At 37.2% G+C, this 19,271-nt stretch overlaps 1 protein-coding gene across 1 annotated transcript; it reads right to left on the bottom strand.

Moving 5' to 3' along the window:
- Positions 1–508: 508 nt before the first annotated feature.
- LOC132552692 (homeobox protein EMX1-like) lies at positions 509–18,442 on the bottom strand. Its single transcript, XM_060216884.1, has 3 exons — positions 17,878–18,442; positions 2,883–3,055; positions 509–721 (listed from the first exon to the last, which is right to left on the bottom strand). Exons 1-3 carry the CDS (start codon positions 18,440–18,442, stop codon positions 509–511), a joined length of 951 nt encoding a protein of 316 aa, XP_060072867.1.
- Between the last annotated feature and the right edge of the window lie 829 nt (positions 18,443–19,271).

Here is a 19,271-nt window from a genome sequence, read left to right as displayed (position 1 = left end):
TAAATCGCTATTTAATTCACTGAACTAAAGAAAATTGGTAGCACTACACGGAGCAAAATGTATGCCCAAATGAGACCATGCAAATATATCGCTTAATTTACGCCCTTCACAGTTTATATATTACAATATACATCACATCTACAAGTACGCCATACAAAATAAATAATATGTAAGTATAGTACTTCCATTTTGTTTTTATTAAATCTGTTCAACTGATTTCCTTTAAATCACTTATTTAGAATACGTATTTTGATGATAAATTGTGGTTAAAACATACTAAGTAGTTGCCAAAATTTGCACGCCATCTCGTTTAAATTTTGATATATATCTATTGTTTTTATTGCACATATTCGGAGACGAAACAGTTGAAACTTTACCGTCGACGTTCACTTCTCAGATGGAAATAAGTAGGCGCCAGAACTATCCTGAAACAGTGCTTAGTTAATGTCGACAGAATATTTCAAATGATTAATTATAAAATAAATAACTTCAACAGAATTACAATAGTCTATGAGAAACTTTCCATATGGTGACGACCTGGTATCATGCGCATTTCGTCATCAGAAACGTCCAAGTCCATATCGTCACTTACGTCACTACTCATATCAGGTGAAGAACATCTATTTCCGTTTCCGCCAAAATCACTGTTATCTTTTCCATCGCCTTCTTCCGCCTTTGTTCGTTTGTGTTTCGTCCGGCGGTTTTGGAACCATACTTTAACCTGGAATAAAAAATTAAGACTTGCTAGTTTGACGCACTAATCACATCAATGCATGAAAACGCAAATAACGCTAATAAAAGACAATGTTTAAATAAGTAAATCGAAAATAAAATGTTCATACATCTACAATAAGTATCTAACGGCTCAGTTAACAAAACTGTAACAGGTCATAAAAAGACTAAAAACATACAATTTCTTATAAATTATGTCAAGTTTGATGGTGTCACATCCTAAACGACCAGTTAAGACAAGCGAGCAACTTAATGCATGTGGTATGGAGTGACGACATCCATCAATAAATGTTTGTACGTGAATAAGTAGTGATTCGATCGAGTCAGGAAGAAAGATACCAATTTAAAGTTGGTGGGAGAATCCCGGAAGGATTGACGGTCGAGAATGTGAAATCTCGGAAGGGTTGACGATTAGGAACAGGTGAAACCAAAAAGGGTTGACGATCGGGAATGAGAAATGACGGAAGGGTTGACGATCGGGAATGAGAAATGACGGAAGGTTTGACGATCGGGAATGAGAAATGACGGAAGGGTTGACGATCGGGAATGTGAAATCCCGGAAAGGTTGACGATCGGGAATATGAAATCCCGGAAGGGTTGACGATTAGGAACAGCTAACACCAGAAAGGATTGACGATCGAGAATGTGAAATATCGGAAGGGTTGACGATCGGGAATGAGAAATGACGGAATGTTTGACGATCGGGAATGAGAAATGACGGAAGGGTTGACGATCGGGAATGTGAAATCCCGGAAGGGTTGACGATTAGGAACAGGTAAAACCCAAAAGGGTTGACGATCGGGAATGTGAACTCCCGGAAGGGTTGACGATCGGGAACGTGAATTCCGGAAGGGTTGACGATCGGGAATGTGAAATCCCTGAAGGGTTGACGATCGGGAATGTGAAATCCCGGATTAGGAACAGGTAAAACCCAAAAGGGTTGACGATCGGGAACGTGAATCCCGGAAGGGTTGACGATCGGGAATATGAATCCCGGAAGGGTTGACGATCGGGAATGTGAATCCCGGAAGGGTTGACGATCGGGAATGTGAAATCCCGGAAGGGTTGACGATCGGGAATGTGAATCCCGGAAGGGTTGACGATCGGGAATGTGAAATCCCAGAAGGGATGATGATCGGGAACGTGAAATCCCAGAAGGGTTGACGATCGGGAATGTGAAATCCCTGAAGGATTGACGATCGGGAATGTGAACTCCCGGAAGGGTTGACGATCGGGAACGTGAATCCCGGAAGGGTTGACGATCGGGAATGTGAAATCCCGGAAGGAAGAAAATGATTAATTAAGATTTTAAGTCCATATCCTTGGTAAGCGATAAACTCTAAAATATCTGTCTCTGGTTCTTGTTTGTACAAGTTTTCGGCTGACGTCTCTCGACATAGAACTAATAATTAATGAAATGCGTTACGGAAACTATTAATTAATCACATGTGTTCTGGTTTCCCGTTTTATATTACTCTGAATTTGAAAAATTACTTTTTAAGATCCGGTTTTTAACACAGTGACCCCAAGGTGTTAATATATTCATATAATACTTGACATACATGCATCATTTAAATGAACAATTAATGTCTACCAGCAGTGCATATGTATGTATCACACAGCAGTTAGACATGTCTTTATGTACTTTTATCACCAAAAAAGGTTTTTAAATGCAGTAGGTAAATTAATTATTAAATACACTTTTTATGACTGGCCAACTTCATTTATTTTTTTCTGGACATTTTGACTTTCTTTACCATCACTATGTACCTTTACTTATATCTAAATCGTGATAGACTTATAAAAGTAATATTCTTCTTCAGTAATGTGAACGTCTTGCTGCTACCTTTTGGATGCTTTGAGTTCTTTGACCTATCTTATTAAGAGTTGTAATGTGGACAAGTTCTGGATAATAAGTCATGACAAATACATCAAATAAGTTGTACATGCAAAACCTAGTTGTTTTTATGTATAGTTTTGACAAACATTACCAACACGTGATTTTTTACCTGTTTAAGGCGACGTTGACCTTTTGGGCGTAAACTGAGTAATGATATATGTAACTATACTTAAGGTAGTTCATCTTTAGACACGGAACCAGAAGGTGATTTATAATCCACCCCAATCCTTCGTATTTCACTGTACTATACCTGTGTCTCTGTCAGCTGTAGTTCACCCGCTAAGTCCTTTCGCTCTTGGCCCACCACATAATGACTTTTCTCGAATGACTTTTCTAGTTGCAGAAGCTGAGCAGGAGAAAATGCAGTCCGGATTCTCTTCGGTTTTCGGTAGGGTTGGAAAAGGAAACCCGGAGATGCTGTTACTGCAAGGAAGAGGAGACCATGGAAACATTAACAATGACCGCCTAATATTAGTGATCTACAAACAACACCGATGATAATGTTATAGTATGTAAAGTTGATATCTGATGTTCAATATTACAGCAAGTAAACTAAATATCTGATGTTTAACATTACAGTATGTTAACTAAATATCTGATGTTCAACATTACAGTATGTAAACTAAATATATGATGTTCAATATTACAGAAAGTTAACTAAATATCTGATGTTCAACATTACAGAAAGTTAACTAAATATCTGATGTTCAACATTACAGTATGTTAACTAAATATCTGATGTTCAACATTACAGTATGTTAACTAAATATCTGATGCTTAACATTACAGAAAGGTAACTAAATATATGATGTTCAACATTACAGAAAGTAAACTAAATATCTGATATTTAACATTATAGAAAGTAAACTAAATATATGATGTTCAATATTACAGAAAGTAAACTAAATATCTGATGTTTAACATTATAGAAAGTAAACTAAATATATGATGTTTAACATTATAGAAAGTAAACTAAATATATGATGTTTAACATTACAAAAAGTTAACTAAATATCTGATGTTTAACATTACAGAAAGTTAACTAAATATCTGATGTTTAACATTACAGAAAGTAAAATAGATATCTGATGTTTAACATTACAGAAAGTAAACTAAATATCTTATATTTAACATTACAGAAAGTAAACTAAATATATGATGTTTAACATTATAGAAAGTAAACTAAATATCTTATATTTAACATTACAGAAAGTAAACTAAATATATGATGTTTAACATTACAAAAGGTTAACTAAATATCTGATGTTTAACATTACAAAAAGTTAACTAAATATCTGATGTTTAACATTACAAAAGGTTAACTAAATATCTGATGTTTAACATTACAAAAAGTTAACTAAATATCTGATGTTTAACATTACAGAAAGTTAACTAAATATCTGATGTTTAACATTACAAAAAGTTAACTAAATATCTGATGTTTAACATTACAGAAAGTTAACTAAATATCTGATGTTTAACATTACAGAAAGTTAACTAAATATCTGATGTTTAACATTACAAAAAGTTAACTAAATATCTGATATTTAACATTACAGAAAGTTAACTAAATATCTGATGTTTAACATTACAGAAAGTTAACTAAATATCTGATGTTTAACATTACAGAAAGTAAACTAAATATATGATGTTTAGCATTACAAAAGGTTAACTAAATATCTGATGTTTAACATTACAGAAAGTAAACTAAATATATGATGTTTAACATTACAAAAGGTTAACTAAATATCTGATGTTTAACATTACAGAAAGTTAACTAAATATCTGATGTTTAACATTACAGAAAGTAAACTAAATATATGATGTTTAACATTACAGAAAGTAAACTAAATATATGATGTTTAGCATTACAGAAAGTAAACTAAATGTATGATGTTCAATATTACTGTATGTCAATTCAATATATGATACACTTATATTTATATTTTTTGGCTGACATCGAACAAATATTTTCGCTGAAATATGTACATTTGTAAATGGGTATGCAATACATAATTCGGTATAAAATGTTTAAATCATGAATATATAAACTGTAAATAAAAGACAATAAACATACAAATTCATCCTTGTTAATAGAGAAAAATCCTTCTTGTCGCCTAGTAACGCGTGTCACATGTGTAGCGTGACACTTATTGTCGACGACGTGTTAATGTTACGAAATCAGTGTCACGTTATTGGCAATTATGAAAAATATTTTGTCTAGTTTTGGATTCAGTTTCCATGTAATCATGCAGATTTCATTATATGAAATGTAGATTTAAGTTAAACCTATGTCTGCGATAGCTGTTGGCACCAGTTGTCACGGAAGGGGACGACACGGATTTGGTCATGATGAACACTACTGCGAAATTAACATAAGATACACTACACGTCCTTGGTAGTTGTTAAGAAGCTGTGCGACACTGTGTATATTACTGCACAACGGAAGCATCTACGCCCGCTCCGATAAAAAATATATGTATGTCATGTTAAATTTAAATGGCGTGATAGATGTGCGACAAACTTACACCTCGTAATGGCCATTTAACAGGTAATGTATTGCCGAAAACGAGGCAATCAACACGGCAGCTAGTCAAATTATTCCAGGTAATTAATGGAGTTGTCTCCCTTGCATGACAGTGTTGTTAGGCAGAAATCGTTTTAGCATTGGACAAGACCTGTCATAATTAATTAATAAACTAAGGTAATTAGAACGCTAACAATTGGACAGAGACTGTCATAATTAATTGATATTTGTGTAATTAGTTGTACAGGGACATTGGATTGACCACCAACGTCTGCGCGAGACGTCGCGACTGAGAAATGGAATATAATGCATAATCGAGCTGATTCGTATGGAGATTTATGTTAATACTTTAACATATTATTAAGAGGTTCTTGTTTTTTTGTTATATATACATAAATATGCAATGTATTTTTACCTTGACATACAAACGATCATAAATTATTTATCAATTAATTTAATTTTTTCGAAATAAAGTTGTGTTATATTCTTGTAAAAAAAATAAATTTTGCAAAAGATGAAAAAAATGGTTTTTGTTATTAAACAATAAAGAACCCAATAAAATCGTCAAGAAGAAAGGAAAGTTATAAGGCACAGAATGATCAATTTCAATATAGAAAAGACATCATCGACGAAGATATACTTATATTAACAGAGTCTATTAAAATCACAAACATGTACCTGTATCTGATAATATATATAATGATATATTGGTAACTGTCGGGAAAGTTTCTGTTAAAACAACTATAATGATATATTGGTAACTGTCGGGAAAGTTTCTGTTAAAACAACTATAATGATATATTGGTAACTGTCGGGAAAGTTTCTGTTAAAACAACTGTAATGATATATTGGTAACTGTCGGGAAAGTTTCTGTTAAAACAACTATAATGATATATTGGTAACTGTCGGGAAAGTTTCTGTTAAAACAACTATAATGATTTATTGGTAACTGTCGGGAATGTTTCTGTTAAAACAACTATAATGATTTATTGGTAACTGTCGGGAAAGTTTCTGTTAAAACAACTGTAATGATATATTGGTAACTGTCGGGAAAGTTTCTGTTAAAACAACTATAATGATTTATTGGTAACTGTCGGGAATGTTTCTGTTAAAACAACTATAACGATATATTGGTAACTGTCGGGAAAGTTTCTGTTAAAACAACTATAACGATGGTAACTGTCGGGAAAGTTTCTGTTAAAACAACTGTAATGATATATTGGTAACTGTCAAAAGTTTCTGTTAAAACAACTATAATGATATATTGGTAACTGTCGGGAAAGTTTCTGTTAAAACAACTATAATGATTTATTGGTAACTGTCGGGAATGTTTCTGTTAAAACAACTATAATGATATATTGGTAACTGTCGGGAAAGTTTCTGTTAAAACAACTATATATATTGATATATGATTTATTGGTAACTGGTAACTGTATATTGGTAACTGAAATGTTTCTGTTAAAACAACTATAATGATATATTGGTAACTGTCGGGAAAGTTTCGGGAAAGTTTCTGTTAAAACAACTATAATGATATATTGGTAACTGTCGGGAAAGTTTCTGTTAAAACAACTATAATGATATATTGGTAACTGTCGGGAATGTTTCTGTTAAAACAACTATAATGATATATTGGTAACTGTCGGGAAAGTTTCTGTTAAAACAACTATAATGATATATTGGTAACTTTCTGTTAAAACGATATATTGGTAACTGTCGGGAAAGTTTCTGTTAAAACAACTATAATGATATATTGGTAACTGTCGGGAAAGTTTCTGTTAAAACAACTATAATGATATATTGGTAACTGTCGGGAAAGTTTCTGTTAAAACAACTATAATGATATATTGGTAACTGTCGGGAAAGTTTCTGTTAAAACAACTATAATGATATATTGGTAACTGTCGGGAAAGTTTCTGTTAAAACAACTATAATGATATATTGGTAACTGTCGGGAAAGTTTCTGTTAAAACAACAATCATGATATATTGGTAACTGTCGGGAAAGTTTCTGTTAAAACACCCTCTTACTATTCACGTGTCTTTCACATCACTACTATATATAATGGTGCAGTATACTGATAACGGTTGGGTAGTTCCGTGAAAACAATGGCGACGTATAAAAGTATTTTTAGACTTTTGTCAGAGATGATGATGATAACAATATACCCCGCTGTTTTGACTGTAATACTACCGCTTTGTAAGAAAAGAAGAAGAAATGTCTGTTTAAGTCTGAATTACATCGTTTTCTGTTTGTTATGTCATTTATATAAATTACACGAATTCTTTGTGTATATTTCGGAGCAACAATGCCATTAGTCAGTAGCGGCTGGTATCCCCGCGCTCTCGGAGGTTCAGAACAAGGATGTAATAAATGTTCACTCAGTAAGATGGACATTTGGCTGGAATTTTAACCCTAATAATTCATCTTAACTTCTCTCCGTTATTAAATATGTAAGCCAAAGTAGATGTGCTTTATAGTAAGTTAATATACCACTGTTATAGACCATTTACCTTGTAGAGTAGGTCCTTTTTGTTTTATTGTTTGTTGTTGTTGTTTTGTTTTTGCTTTTTTCGATTTTTGTAATTCGATGATAATGTTTTCAATTACTTTTTTATTAAATTCTTTTATTATTTTATTTGTGTTTTTAACTGCCTCCATTAAAGAGAACTGATGTGGAATAAAATATAATTGATCCGTTTGACAGAGCTACAATCGGTATTTTTCACTCTTCCATACATTTAACCCTGTATATAAGTATCGATAATTTGCCATGCTCGTTAAAGATAGACACTGTATTGATGACTTCAGCAGTTTTTCTGTTTATCATATCCTATCACAGTACTGACCTTTATTTCCATGTATATATCATATTTATACGATAAACATCACATAGCAACCAACAGCTATGACGTCAGATATAAATGACGTCACATGAGATCCTCGGTAATAATGAAGATTATTTGTCGGATTTATTCTGGAATCAATCGGCGAGATCTTGCTCTACCGACGGAAAAGTACTCATATATCAATGAATGTATCGTTATTACGTCATTCGTGAAACATGGGGGTTATTTTCCATGCCGGAATTAGAGATCTGGAGTAAAAAGTACCAACGTCTTGACCACTTTTTCATCATAGACCATGGTGGAGCCTGTGACGATACGACGCTACATGTCATAAATGGAACAACTTGACTTTAAAACATGAAAGTTGCTTTAATTTTTCACTTCACTGAAATTCACCAATTTTTTTGTGTTCGGTCGCAAATGAAGCGAATGATGAAGAATTAAGTTTTTCATCGAATTGTTGTTGTGTACAGTGAGTTTTTCTTAAAATTAAATTAAACAATAATTTTCATTTCATATGATTTTTTAAACGGTCTTAGAAATTCAACGTGAGTCTCATTAAATCTGATATTGAATCAAAGTAAATGCAAGCTACTTTTTATCACAAATGTCAGAAAAGTGACATTTTACAGGATTAAAAGTGAAATATGGAGGACAATATCAAACGGAGGCAGCCATTTTGTGGCGCTATTTTCAACGTCATTATCTCTATTATGACGTCACAATCGATTTTGGCTGGTTCTGCCAATAGGAATTTACAGTAGTGGTATACAAAATATACATGTATTTACACTTGATAACGGGCGAATGCTGTGTTAACTATAAACATTAAATGGTAAACTATTAAATACCTCTCATACATTGACTAGCGACAAATTCTGTTCAGGTGTTGATGATCAATAAATATTTCTATGTATGCACTAAAGCATTAATTTTGATACATAATTGGTGACTATTGACACTAAGCAATTTCGGTTATTGATTGTACGCACATTGTATGTTAATAGGGTAATAGAACTATTCAAAATGTTTCATGGTTTCCAATAAAATTTCCGTTGAATGACAAAGTAATCAAACACAATGACAAACTGATGCAAAACATAGGCGAATATAAATCTACCTGAGTACCCAACCAAGAGGACAGAATAACGGACGTTATAAGTGTCCACTCGACGGACACGGACGTGAAACGGTATCACGCCTGTGGATAGATCCCCGTTCGGATGCACTTACATAGGGTACGCCGTTCAGTGCTAGTAAATTAACTTTCATTAGGCAGTCCATTAATGATTTCGCGACCTTCTAATTAGTAATGTGATTACCCGGGGACGTCTGTAATGGAGGTAGATTACTCGCTAACAAAGACAGAACTACGACGAATGTGGAAATGTTTTTCAGGTGCAAACTAGAGATATATTTACCAATCCGCGTGCAATGCCATGAGTTTTGATTATATGTGTCCCGTAGGCCTGCTACTAATAGAACACATGCATATTACGGCACAGATTTTCATGAACCCTAAATAAGCTTTTAAGAGAGAAATATCGGGGGATTTATTTTAAAACTTTCCCTTTTAGTTTTCTTTTGTGTTAAGCCATACATTTTATCTAGAGAGTATTAGCACAATTTTATTAATGTCTTTTTAGCTAAGCACGTGAAGTCAACGTACTATTTCCAGGAAATATAACACTTCAAACATTGTATGATTTGACACTATCTTCAACGCAGAGAAATTATATCACTTCTCGTTTCGTTCCCGTGTGATTAGTTAGACTGTAATCACGTGACAGACAATAGAAAGGATATCAAGCCAGAATAAAATCAAACCATTGTTTTTTCTGTTTATGGCCCACAACCTGTTATTTTCACAAACAACGATATTCGGAAAGCAAGGTTCCGCTATCTTAGATCTTAGTCTTAGCATTAGAGTTACCCCCCTTATTTGATAAAGTCGAAATACCTTTATTTATTGATTTATTTATTTATTATCAATTTCTTTATTCACAATTTCTTTATTCACTTTTTAGATACTAAAATTTCGAAGGGTTCGAAGAATTATAGCAAGGGTGTACATTATCTGAGATGATAAACAAATATCAAATCGAGATAAGTCACCTCACCAACTTGAAACGAAACAATCAAATCATCTCATAATTTTATGTTTTCTCCCAAAAATAGCAAATACCATTGTATAATACTACCAACAAAGCTGCATTGTACTTTTTACAGTAGTAAGTGAATAGTAGTGACAAGTGTTTGTGATGCACAAAGTTCTTTACATGAAGGTCCGGGTTACACAGGCAAACGCGCATATATTTTCAGGTTCATACCTGTACACGTGTATCGATGAATCCGAACCAATACTTGTCTCATCATTACATGTATGTAAAGTGTTAAAAGCTGTCAGACGCATACATTATATGACATATTCCGACAAACACACACTAGTCAACAGACACAGACATAATGATTTTATAATAAAAAAAAAATTTTAAAAAAAAAAGAGATTTTTTTCCCATATTTCTTTTCTTCCGTATTAAATACCTAGCTTATCGATAACTAAAAAAATCGGGTCACAGCTCAAATTTAACTTCATCATTCTGCAGGTATTTTTCAGATAATATACGTCTGAATCTATGACATTTTAATCAATAGAGGGTTACTTGCTTTATTTAAGCAGCCTATTGACTAATGACAGGACGTGATTATCTCAAGCTTTGTGATTTTTTGGCAAGCAATATCAGATCTGACGCTACTTACTTTCGTAAATAAATTATTAAAAAAAATGGCAAGAAGGTCGAAGTGGCCGGGTGGCCGGGTGGTCGAGTGGTCGAGTGACCTTGGATTAGCATTAATCGATTAGGCTAATTAATCCATGGGATAACTCGGTACAACTTATATTTTACAAGTTAGTGTATACCGACTTATCCGCGGCACTATCCTGAATAGAGTATTAGTGTTTTACTATTGTATTAGAACTTCATGTCCAGATTCTGTGCTCAAATTCCTGAGATAGCTCATCAATTGTTTTATATATGTAATTATACATTATTATTGAATTTCAACTCAAAGTCCTAAACAGTGGACCACCCGGAGATACTCTCTTAAACCCGATCATGTACTGTCCTAAACAGTGGACCACCCGGAGATACTCTCCTAAACCCGATCATGTACTGTCCTAAACAGTGGACCACCCGGAGATACTCTCCTAAACCCGATCATGTACTGTCCTAAACAGTGGACCACCCGGAGATACTCTCCTAAACCCGATCATGTACTGTCCTAAACAGTGGACCACCCGGAGATACTCTCCTAAACAGTGGACCACCTGGAGATACTCTCCTAAACCCGATCATGTACTGTCCTAAACAGTGGACCACCCGGAGATACTCTCCTAAACCCGATCATGTACTGTCCTAAACAGTGGACCACCCGGAGATAACCTCCTAAATCCGATCATGTACTGTCCTAAACAGTGGGCCACCCGGAGATACTCTCCTAAACCCGATCATGTACTGTCCTAAACAGTGGACCGCCCGGAGATACTCTCCTAAACCCGATCATGTACTGTCCTAAACAGTGGACCACCCGGAGTTACTCTCCTAAACCCGATCATGTACTGTCCTAAACAGTGGACCACCCGGAGATACTCTCCTAAACCCGATCATGTACTGCCCTAAACAGTGGACCATCAGAGGGTACTGTCCTGAACAGTGGACCACCCAGAGATACTCTCCTAAACCCGATCATGTTCTGTCCTAAACTGTACCACCAGAGGGTACTGTCCTGAACAGTGTACCATCCCGGGGTACTGTCTTGAACAGTGTACCATCCCGGAGTACGGTCATGAACAACTTACCATCCCGGGGTACTGTCTTGAACAGTGTACCATCCCGGCGTACTGTCCTGAATAAGGCCTTGGCTACTGTCCTGAATAAGGTCCTGGCTACTGTCCTGAATAAGGCCTTAGCTACTGTTTTGTATATGGCCCGAGTTATTGTCCTAAATAAGGCACTGGTCACTGTCCTGAAAAAGGCCCTGGCAACTGTCTTTAATAAGGCACGGGTTACTGTCCTGAATAAGGCCATGGGTACTGCCCTGAATAAGGCCGTGGGTACTGCCCTGAATAAGGCCCTGGCGACAGTTCTGAATAAGGCCCTGGCTACTTTTCTGAATAAGGCCCTGGCTACAGGCCCTGGCTACTGTCCTGAGTAAGGCCCTGGTTATTGTCCTGAATAAGGCCCTAGCTATTGTCCTGAATAAGGCCCTGGCTACTGTCCTAAATAATGCCATGACTATTGACCTGAATAAGGTCCTGGCTACAGGCCCTGGCTACTGTCCTGAATAAGGCCCTGGTTACTGCCCTGAATAAGGCCCTGGCGACAGTTCTGAATAATGCCATGACTATTGACCTGAATAAGGTCCTGGCTACAGGCCCTGGCTACTGTCCTGAATAAGGCCATTGCTACTGTCGTTAATAAGGCCCTGGCTACTGTCCTAAGTAGTGTCATGACTATTGACCTGAATTAGGCCCTGGCTACAGGCCCTGGCTACTGTCCCGAATAAGGCCCTGGCAACAGTCCTGAATGAGGCCCTGGCTATTGTCCTGTATAAGGCCCTGGCTACTGTTCTGAATAAGGTCCTGGCTACAGGCCCTGGCTACAGGCCCTGGCTACAGGCCCTGGCAACAGGACCTGGCTACTATCCTGAATAAAGCCCTGGCTACTCTCCTGAATAAGGCCCTGGCTACTGTCCTGAATAAGGTCCTGGCTACTGTCCTGAATAAAGCCCTGGCTACTATCCTGAATAAGGTCCTGGCTACAGGTCCTGGCTACTGTCCTGAATAAAGCCCTGGCTACTATCCTGAATAAGGTCCTGGCTACAGGTCCTGGCTACTGTCCTGAATAAAGCCCTGGCTACTGTCCTGAATAAGGCCCTGGCTACTGTCCTGAATAAGGCCCTGGCTATTGTCCTGAATAAGGCCCTGGCTACTGTCCTGAATAAGGCCCTTGCTATTGTCCTGAATAAGGCCCTTGCTACTGTCCTGTAAGGCCCTGGCTATTGTCCTGAATAATAAGGCCCTGGCTACTGTCCTGAATAAGGCCCTGGCTATTGTCCTGAATAAGGCCCTGGCTACTGTCCTGAATAAGGCCCTGGCTACTGTCCTGAATAAGGCCCTGGCTAGTGTCCTGAATAAGGCCCTGGCTACTGTCCTGAATAAGGCCCTGGCTACTGTCCTGAATAAGGCCCTGGCTACTGTCCTGAATAAGGCCCTGGCTACTGTCCTGAATAAGGCCCTTGCTACTGTCCTGAATAAGGCCCTGGCTACTGTCCTGAATAAGGCCCTGGCTATTGTCCTGAATAAGGCCCTGGCTACTGTCCTGAATAAGGCCCTGGCTATTGTCCTGAATAAGGCCCTGGCTACTGTCCTGAATAAGGCCCTGGCTACTGTCCTGAATAAGGCCCTTGCTTCTGTCCTAACTTAGGCCATGACTACTGTCTTGAAGGGTTCAAGTATAGTCGACCCATTACCTCTTTACCTGAATCGCTATGTGTTGTATTTAGAATACAAATAAACTATATATAATTTGATCGTCATTCATAATTATACCCAATTTTATCCTCAATCAACAGGGCTGAAAACACGATCATCTCGAAACTGTGGATGAACGTACGGACTGATCACGAACGGATAATGGACGGACGATTGGTTTAAAACTTCGCTCTATGTATACCGTACAATATTTTTATTCTGCTATATTTTAAGAAGAAATACATCCTTTACATTTTATTGTTTCACCATATTAGAAAGTTTGATTTCATATGTTAATAGTGTGAAGGTCACTGTATTTCAAACAGCACATTATTCATGGAAACAAAAAAAAATCCTGCTTCTTACATTTTCTCTTGTTAATTGGTGTGATAACATCAGTTACCACAGGAAGGTATGTTATAAAGTTGTCTTTATGCACATTAAATTTCTTAATGAAGTAAGTACACATGTACCACCCAATGCTTTTAGTTTTAAACAAATATTCTGTCAAAAAAGGGAGATACGAAAATTAATAATAAACTGAAAGTGTCTGGAAAGCATACTCACATCTTCACAAAACGATGTAAGATTAAGAAAGGTGCTTCTAAGGAATACCATTGAGTATAAACATATACTAAAGAGTAGTAAGGTATATAATGATAGGTAGCATTTGTAAGCTTACAGATATAAAGAGTTTAAGGGAAATGTTCAGTACGAAAACTGTATTTTTTCTGGTTGTAGTTTATCAAATATTAGGTATCAGACGATGGGAAAATGTTATAGGTGCCGAGTATTATGTATCGTAAGTGTTTTTTAGAGCTCTTAGCTATATGTATAAATCAATTGGTGTTTAAGGTTGTCAATGTAAGCCATGTCAACGTCGTCGTAATGATATTAAAGTTTATACAAATCAATGTGACACGTTTAATCAACTAAATCTCATAATTTGATCTCCGAAAGCACACTTCTTAATCTCAGCTATTTATCTGTACGAGTTTTACTTCGGTTATAACAGCCTTCAACCAGATGAGAAAAATAGGAAAATTATTAGAACTAGGTAATGTGAAAGAAAAAAGGGAAATGTATGTTTTATAGTCATAATGATAGAATTCCTTCGTAGCAAAGAAACAGATATTGTTTAGTGAAGGGATTTCCGAATTCGTGCGGAATTATAAAGTTTTGGCGAATTTGTAATCTTCATTAATATCTTAAAAAAGACACTCAGAGTAACAATAAACATTTTCTTGGATTCTAAAATACATTCTTTTTATCCCGGTCTCCTTGTCATGGTTTTCATTATGTATTAATAATGAACAAAATTTCGAAGATTGAAAATCTTACTTAATCACTCAGGTGATATACATTGTACATGTAAGGGACAAAAGACAGAAGATAAGGCTAGGGATAGCACATGTGTAACAGACTACAAAGCGGAGGACAGTAACTCTGTTACAAAATACAAAGCCGAGTAAAGTAAATATCTAACAGTGAAAAAAAAAGGCCGGGGACGGTAAATATTTAACAGAACAACAGGCCGGGTACAGTAAATATTTAACAAGAACACAAAGCCGGGGACAGTAAATGTATAACAGGGACACAAGGTCGGGGACAGTAAATATTTAACAGGGACACGAGGCCGGGGACAGTAAATGTATAACAGGGACACAAGGCAGGGGACAGTAAATATTTAACATGAACACGTGGCAGGGGACAGTAAATATATAACAGGGACACAAGGTCGGGGACAGTAAATATTTAATGGGGACACGAGGCCGGAGACAGTAAATGTATAACAGGGACACAAGGCCGGGGACAGTAAATATTTAACAGTGACACGAGGCCAGGGACAGTAAATATTTAACAGGGACACGAGGCCGGGGACAGTAAATATTTAATGGGGACACGAGGCCAGGGACAGTAAATATTTAACAGGGACACGAGGCTTGGGACAGTAAATATATAACATGAACACGAGGCTTGGGACGGTAAATATATAACATGAACACGAGGCTTGGGACAGTAAATATATAACATGAACACGAGGCTTGGGACGGTAAATATATAACATGAACACGAGACTGGGGACAATAAATAACAATCAAAGTGATCTGAAATGGATATTGTTCTCCAGTTGTTCAATAAACTGTCCAGCTACAGTTTTAATATTAATTGGTACCGTTTTAATATGATACTTTGTAATATAAATACCCTACCAGCTGTTGTGGTCAGGTTGCAACGGCAATGCATGGGATAATTGTCAACACCACTGTATAATGTCTATACCAGTCAATATATAAAATAATATGGCTCCAGTAGTAATGGGAAACGCGGTGTGGCTGGTGCTTAACTGTCAATTATTAACAGCCAGTAAAACAATTATAACAAATTTAACCTTAAACGATTTTAGGATAAACAATTTTGTGAGCTTTCGATGTCCAAGAACATTTTGATTAAATCATTAGAATAATAAACATGAAAAAGGATCAGCTCATTAACGTTAAGGAAATGAAAAGGATTGATCAAAAAGACTACTGAAACGTCTCATGAACAGATAATGTCCCAGACGACTGATCAACACGTGTTCAGATGTCCCAGACGACTGATCAATACGTGTTCAGATGTCCCAGACGACTGATCAATACGTGTTCAGATGTCCCAGACGACTGATCAATATGTGTTCAGATATCCCAGACAACTGATCAACACGTGTTCAGATGTCCAACGTCTGATCAACACATGTTCAGATGTCCCAGACGTCTGATCAACACGTGTTCAGATGTCCCAGACGACTGATCAATACGTGTTCAGATGTCCCAGACGACTGATCAACACGTGTTCAGATGTCCCAGACGACTGATCAATACGTGTTCAGATGTCCCAGACGACTGATCAACACGTGTTCAGATGTCCCAGACGACTGATCAACACGTGTTCAGATGTCCCAGACGACTGATCAACACGTGTTCAGATGTCCCAGACGACTGATCAATACGTGTTCAGATGTCCCAGACGACTGATCAATACGTGTTCAGATGTCCCAGACGACTGATCAATATGTGTTCAGATATCCCAGACAACTGATCAACACGTGTTCAGATGTCCCAGACGTCTGATCAACACATGTTCAGATGTCCCAGACGTCTGATCAACACGTGTTCAGATGTCCCAGACGACTGATCAACACGTGTTCAGATGTCCCAGACGACTGATCAATACGTGTTCAGATGTCCCAGACGTCTGATCAACACGTGTTCAGATATCCCAGACGACTGATCAATACGTGTTCAGATGTCCCAGACGACTGATCAATACGTGTTCAGATGTCCCAGACGACTGATCAATACGTGTTCAGATGTCCCAGACGACTGATCAATACGTGTTCAGATGTCCCAGCCGACTGATCAACACGTGTTCAGATGTCCCAGACGACTTATCAGCACGTGTTCAGATGTCCCAGACGACTGATCAACACGTGTTCAGATATCCCAGGCTTTAGATCAACATATGTGCATATGTCCCAGGCGTCTGATCAACACATGTACGTATGTCCCAGGCGTCTGATCAACACATGTACATATGTCCCAAACGTTTAACCAACACGTGAATGCATTTCAAAATTGTCTGATCATCACATGTACACATGTTCCAGACGTCTGATCAACACGTGTTCAGATGTTCCCGCTAATCGATAGCTGTCATATTTCGAAAACACCTGACCAACACCCGAAAGTCACAACCCTCACCTGAAACATCTTAATGACTGACCAACACCCGAAAGTCACTACCTTCACGTGATGCATCTTAACGTCTGACCAACACCCGAAAGTCACCACCTTCACGTAAAACATCTTAACGTCTGACCAACACCCGAAAGTCACTACCCTTACGTGATGCATCTTAACGTCTGACCAACACCCGAAAGTCATTACCTTCACGTGTTGTACAATTATATATCATATATTACAAGCTTTTTTCATATATTTTTTAGAATCATGTAGTGATCGTTTTAATATAGGGAGTGCACAGTTCTAGATCACCAAGTGTCCGTTTTAGGTATGTGTACATGTTGTACTCCATTTACCTACATAGTATATTGTTTAATAGTGGTAGGTATAACAAGATCAGATAGAATGCATGTAGTGGTTTATTGTCAGTTATACTATATAACATTACGTACCTTTTAAGTACATACTTCGTAATACTAGGCAGGATTCATGTGATGAATACACTCGCCGAAAACTGAGAAGAGATTGTTTTAATTATCGTGACTGTTACCGAGTGATAAAATTTCTAGGAGTAGTTATCGTCTGTTATACAAGCTAGATACAGTACATACCTGGGTACCTAGGGTAGAAATAGTTGGAGTAACGCTCCGACATCCATGGCTGGAGACTTCGGACGTCCCTGGAGGCCGGATTGATAACGAGAGGATGAAGAGGCCCACCTTGTGGGCTGTGAGGGTACACAGAGTGGATGTTGAGCGGGGATAATGGGTGGCGACACATCCGGGGATGGAAGTATGTTCCCGTAGCCCCCGAGGTCTGTGCCAACACATCATGAAGATGCTTTAAACTGTCCATGCTTGGATGATGTAACGAATGTTTGTCCGCTATATGATACGAATGAACGGACGTTTCCCTACTAAATTCACTTTCTCCGGATGAACGGACATCCTCCTCTAGCCGGTGTCGTGGACTGAACACACCCTCTTGTTTTTCTCTATAACTAGATGACTGTTTTTCTTCTAATGTATGTTGAACTTTGTCTTTGGAATGGTCGGTTGGTCGCCCGGACAATGTCCGGCCATTTTCGCACCTGTCATTTTGTTTACCTATAATGGAGTCTATAGTGAACCCAACAGACTTTTTTCTACAAGTATCACCAGACACCGTAGCAGACATTGTTCCGTTTTCGTTAGAGAGTCCTCTGACGTTTTCGCCCTTCTTACGTATTTACAACACGATTACACGTACATGTAAATATATGTTCACTCTTGGAAAACATGGACAGATGTGGAAGCTATACGAGTGTGCTCGCTGAACCAAACAACTACAAACACACACATACACAGGAGTAGGTGTTTATGGTCTTAACTCCACAGCCAATGTCAGGTTAAGCTTCGTTGAGTCAGGAGTGGCCGTGTTTAATAAACTCATGCTTATGAATATTTTCCAGCCAATAGGAAAAGATTTTCTTTGTAGGCGTAACTCCCCCAGTCGTTAGCGCGTCCATTGATCAATATATAGCAGCAATTTGGCCGCTCTATTTTCCTTGTTGCAGTGGAGGATTAAGAAAATTAATAAAAGTCATAACAGACTACCTCGGTGTTACTGCACACGAGCCACACGAGCAAATCTGTAATAAACGTACAATACAGAGCATGTTTTACTTGTAAAAGGTGTCCTCTTTCAATAATTCAATGATTAAAACAAAACAAAAAAAATTGGTAGTTGAAGTTTAATCCTGTTTGTTTTAAGTACATAACGGAGCATGATGCTGTTGTTTTTGGAAACTTTCCTTTTTAAATCAATACTGGTAATTCACAACTCATCCATTCCCGTTGGGTAGTTTGCTGTAATTGGTTAACGCTCGAGAAAGTCAATAACCCTTGATGAATATTAATGAGTTTGTCTGATGTGAATTAGCCTCTATAATTTCTATCTCTATGTTATGTTTCCTGTGTTATAACTCAGCTTTGTTAACTTCTGTCGTGTACTATAAATCAAAATA

This window comes from Ylistrum balloti, unplaced genomic scaffold (genome assembly GCF_031769215.1).
Source record: "Ylistrum balloti isolate Yb309-2 unplaced genomic scaffold, AGI_CSIRO_Ybal_v1 Utg370268, whole genome shotgun sequence".
In the NCBI taxonomy this organism is placed as follows: domain Eukaryota; kingdom Metazoa; phylum Mollusca; class Bivalvia; order Pectinida; family Pectinidae; genus Ylistrum; species Ylistrum balloti.
The sequence above is the reverse complement of the archived record's forward strand: the minus strand, read 5'-3'. Positions and strand labels throughout refer to the sequence as shown.